The sequence below is a fragment of the Pygoscelis adeliae genome, unplaced genomic scaffold, assembly GCF_000699105.1.
Source record: "Pygoscelis adeliae isolate BGI_AS28 unplaced genomic scaffold, ASM69910v1 Scaffold242, whole genome shotgun sequence".
Taxonomy (NCBI): Eukaryota; Metazoa; Chordata; class Aves; order Sphenisciformes; family Spheniscidae; genus Pygoscelis; species Pygoscelis adeliae.
In genome coordinates this window covers 2634229-2639017 of record NW_008824369.1, presented here as the reverse complement: position 1 = coordinate 2639017, position 4789 = coordinate 2634229, and the positions used below count along the sequence as shown (strand labels likewise).

At 45.4% G+C, this 4789-nt stretch overlaps 1 protein-coding gene across 2 annotated transcripts; it reads left to right on the top strand.

Annotated features, from left to right (window-relative positions):
- The first annotated feature begins 150 nt into the window (after positions 1-150).
- On the top strand, positions 151-3297 carry PSMG3 (proteasome (prosome, macropain) assembly chaperone 3). 2 transcript variants are annotated; one of them, XM_009320022.1, is made up of 3 exons: positions 151-236; positions 348-565; positions 2657-3297. In XM_009320022.1, the coding sequence occupies exons 2-3, from the start codon at positions 350-352 to the stop codon at positions 2807-2809; spliced, it is 369 nt and encodes a 122-aa protein (XP_009318297.1). In that variant the 5' UTR covers positions 151-236; positions 348-349; the 3' UTR covers positions 2810-3297. The 2 variants fall into 2 exon arrangements, with proteins under 2 accessions (XP_009318297.1, XP_009318298.1); XM_009320023.1 differs by having other exon boundaries at positions 176-240.
- The last annotated feature ends 1492 nt before the right edge of the window (positions 3298-4789 follow it).

Sequence of the window (4789 nt, the reverse complement as noted above, 5' to 3'; positions counted from 1 at the left end):
GAGGGCACGGCACGGCGGGTCGGGCGCGGGGGCGGCCAGCTCCGTAGGGGCGATCGCTGTTAAACCGTGACTGGCACGAAAGCCTGTGAATGGCAGCCCGTCTGTGCGGGGGGGGTGCAGGCCGTTGCTGCGGGGCAGTGAAATTTCCCCTCCTGGCCGGGGATGTGGGACGCTGAGCGTTGTTCCTGCACAGACACACGCCTCCGGATGCTTTTGTGCTCTGAAATCAACTTAACGTGGGTATTTCAAATGAAGGGAAGGATTCGGGCTTCTAATAGCCCACGGTCCGTGTTTTTAATCTAATGTTATTTTATTGTTATTGTTGTTTTATTGTTCTTTTTCCACAGCAATGGAAGCGAGTCCCATCGTGACGTCCAAGCAGCGAGAGGAGGTGGTACACGGGGTCCCAACAGAGGTGGTGTGCACGGCGTTCTCCAACTCCGTCCTCGTGGTAGTCACACAGTACGGCAAGATGGGGACAATCGTCTACGTGGACCCCAACACAGTCGGTGACAACGTGGGCAGGCCCTCACTCACCACAAAGGTGCTACTGGGCAAGGATGAGGTGAGAGCGGATATACAGTGCACAGGCAGCAAGAATAAGGGGGAAATGTAGTAGGTGGGGCTGTGCAAGTTGCCAGGGAGTTGATGAATCACAGCAGTTAAAGCGGTGTTTGCACAGTGGTAAGATTAATTTAAAAATCTCTTCTGTGGGAAGAGGGGTTCATCAGAAAAGTGTGCGTGCTCATCTGCTCTTTGACATAACAAAAGTTTAACTAACTGTGAGTGGTTTGGGGATCTGTTATTTTGTGTCCTACAGGATATGGATTGCTTCGCCATGTTCATGGAAGGTTTGATGAAGCTCCTGTTGATTTAAGGGCTGCAAGATCAGACATGCAGCCTTTGATAACCTTTTCTGGGTTTCTGTTCCAGTGAGTTTGTTTTCCTTTTCAAGTCCCTTTTCTCGCCCCGTCTTCCCCCCACCCCCCCACCCCAATCTATGCCAGCCCCTTAATGGACTTTAGTTGCCCTCTCCCAAGTGTGCCTGCCAGCACCTACCCTTGATAAAGTTTAATTTGTTTTGCTCCAGCAAAATGAGTTTTTATCGACCATTTCACAAAGCTGGAGAGAAAACAGAAGAAAATGTATTTCGCAAAGCGTCAACTAGTCAAGCATTAAAACAGAAAGTTACAGAGCTACAAGATCATGAGGCTTTCCATCAGGGTTGGAGCTATCAAATATTACTTGCTAACCTTAACTACAAAAGCTCTAGCAACACAAGTTCCTGATTCTATCTGCGACTTCCCCTTATGGAGTTCTTGTTCTTCAGCAATAGCCTTCCTTCTCTGGATGGGAGATGCTTTGCTTTCCCTGGTGTGATGTCTGCGAATTCTGACCACCTCCACCCCCAAGCTGGTTTTGTGTTTTATTTGGAAATGGGAAGTGCCTTTGTTTACTTTGTTACATAGTATTTTTAAATCATTTTACCAGCTTAATCAACCTAAACTTTAAGAAAAGGCTTAACGCTAGTTTGCTGCCTTCCTGCTTGTCACCGTCAACATCCCCGTTTGGGATGGTGCACACTTCCAAACCAGACTGATAGCTAAAATCAAGCAAACTCACCCTTCTGACAAATACATAACTGTGGGTGTAAATAAAACCTAGACAAGCTGAATGGTTCAGAGCTGCACCAGGGGAGGTTTAGACTGGATATTAGGAAGCATTTCTTAACCGAGTGGGTGGTCAAACACTGCAACAGGCTTCCTAGAGAGGTGGTTGATGCCCCAGGCCTGTCAATGTTTAAGAGGCATTTGGACAATATCCTTAATAACACGCTTTAGCTTGGTCAGCCCTGAATTGGTCAGGCAGTTGGACTAGATGATCATTGTAGGTCCCTTCCAACTGAAATAGTCTATGCTGTTCTATTCTAGTCCGTTGTTAAAGAAACCTCATTAAGAAGGTTATATCCCTTTTCTTCCCTCCTTCAGCCTCACTGCTTATTTCTGGTTTTCATTATTCTATTAAAATCAAAACCAACATGTCTTTTACACATGGCATGCAAAAGCTGTGTATATAACACCATTTGGGGGTCTCTAGGAATTGCAAAAATAACAGTTTTTTTCCAGAGCTTGCCAGCCGAACATTGCCTCTTCAGCAACAAGTTTTTAAAAGAAAATTGCACTTGGAGACTTCTTCAGAAAGCTGGCTATGATGGCAATAGAAGCATTTTGATCCATGGCATTTCATAAAATCTGATATTTGGTGACGTAGTTTGGGTGGGAGGATTAGCAGAAGGAAAGATTCTCCGTACCGACTTCCCAAGTTTTCCAGGCTGGTGCAAAACTCGATTCAAGTGCAGCTCCAGTTAAGTTGTTTCAGGGTGGTTTGGGTGGCTGTCACTCACGGGTCCGAACTCTTCCCTTTTAAGCTGAGAAAGTGCTTTCTGAAGTTCCCCGTACCGTGGCTTGGCCTTGCTGACCAGCCAAACTGCGTGTCTGTTCCCAGTCATGTTGGAACCGCTCGGCAAACTGCACACTCGGTCCGAGTCCAGTATCAACAGGTTCCCAGTGTCACTGCGGAACTCTTCCTCTCCTAACTCGTGTGGGAGGTCTCTCCCAGCCGTAAGAGTGTACATCTGTATACCTTTGCTTTTCAGCCCCTCGTCCATGTTTGTGCCAAAAACCTGGTGGCATTCGTCTCTCGGGAAGCTGGGAACAAGCCCGTTCTTCTCGCCATGGCTTTAAAGGACAAGACCGTGGAAGGAATACAAGCTCTACGGGAAGTGATCCGAAGTTGCCAAGTGTGGTGAAGTTGTGCCATCTGGATTCAAGGAAATGATCTTGAGTCCATGACTCATCACCACTTATTTAAAAGGACAAGAAATGAAAATGATGGAATGTCTTTGTGCTGGTTTTGGACGTACTGAGGAATTCAATGAATTTTTCTCTACTGTGTAGAACGCTTATGGGTTTTGTTACTGTGACAGGTTTGCAGTCCATATAGTCAGTGATGAGACGAGAACAATTGTCTCAATGTATAAGAGAAGTATTATTTTTATCACATTGGGTGGGATGTATATTTGGGAAATGGCACGGCTCTGCGTTTGTGTCCTGAGGAGCGACAGATGCCAAACTCCGTAGCTACGCTGTACCGCAAAAGGGGAACACCCAGTGCAGAGTGAATAAAAGAATCATTGATGAATCTAATTTTACCTGTTTTCTTTTTTGCTCTGTGACAATCACTTCAATTGAAATACAAGCCTCGATAACACATCAACAGCAATTGCATAATAGGAAAGATTTTCTTGCCTGTTTTTAAGGAAATGAGTCCTATATGACTGCTTTTGTCCTTATGTCAGTCTCTTTCCTGATGTAATCTGAATCCATTTTCCACTTTCACTCCGATTTTAAAGAGAGGAAGATAATTATGCTCTGCAAATTTCATGAAAGCTGATGTCAGGGTGGAAGACAGGAACCCAAATCAGAGGTGAGAAAAAGACAAAATAACAGCTGCTTACGGATTACATGGTGCCAGGACATCGGAGAGGCAGCACATCCATAGCTTGGACCACCTGCAACGAGCTGTCCCTCTCCTAAGGCACCCGTCGGAGGAGACATGGGGACAGAAGGGGGTGGGGGGGTTACGCAGGGGTGTTAGAACTTCTGAGTCTGTTGGAAAAAAAGTGTTGGGTGAAGTTATATGAGTTGATGCAATGCTTAATAGCCGAACTTTTGCCATTTGCTTGGAAAGCACGTTTGTTTTTACCTCTTCTTGTAACAAATAACACCAAGTAGTAAATTTTTAAGTGAGCTGTTACACACTTCTGTCACTTATGAACTTGACCGAGCAGACAGAGGCCAGGTCTTGGATTCTGGGCAGGGAAGACTTGTGCTGTGTTAAGACCTGCTGGTATCAGCAGTACCAGCACAGAACCTGTGCCTGCCCCACGTAGATCCAGTTGCTGGGTCATTCCTGTTGCTAAAAAAATCCTCTAAAAGTAGAAAAGCAGAAAATGCATTTCGAAAGGACTCTTTTTCTCTGAAGTAAGGGTTATTTACAGTATTTAAGGGATTATGAGAAATGAAACTTTTTTTTTAAAGTACATCCAAACACTGCAGGCTTTCAGCTGCCCTTGACAAGAAATTTTGTCTAAAAATAATTTCCCGAACTGTGCTTCCAAGAATCAAAGATTTGCATCTGTCAGAACTCCAAATTTTCCCTCTTTTACACTCTTTTTTTTTTTTTTGTCTAGGAGGGCTGAGAGAGGCATGTGGAATTTGTTAATGTCGATCCTGGTTTGCTAGTAGGGATTCTTTCCCGATGCAAAATTCAATGTATTTCCCAAATCCTGGTGCTCTTATGGTGTCCGTAGCTCTAGCAACCTGTGGAAACGATACATTAATTAGCAAATTGAATGTAAATCACATCTTCCACCATGGTGATAAGGTGGCATACCACCGCTATGTCCCAAAGACCTGAGTGTTGCTACCTAAAAGCCAACCACGAGTTAACCACCTTAATTTCCTGGCTCTGTGTGCCACCAGGTCTGCACAGGGTGGCGGGTAAAGAAAGGATGTGGAGCTCTCTCCCGTTTGATGCTCAGAGCCAGGACAGACTTATCGTGTTGCCTTTCCACGGGTGATAAATTAGACCACAAGCAATTGGTCCTTCGACTTTGCTCCTCTCTGCTCTGCAGTAAACCAGGGGGAAGGCCTGCCCCAAAATACATTCACGAGTCTGCCGGTGCAACCAGCTGCCTGCCGTTTAGTCATCGCTATCCTCCAGGTAA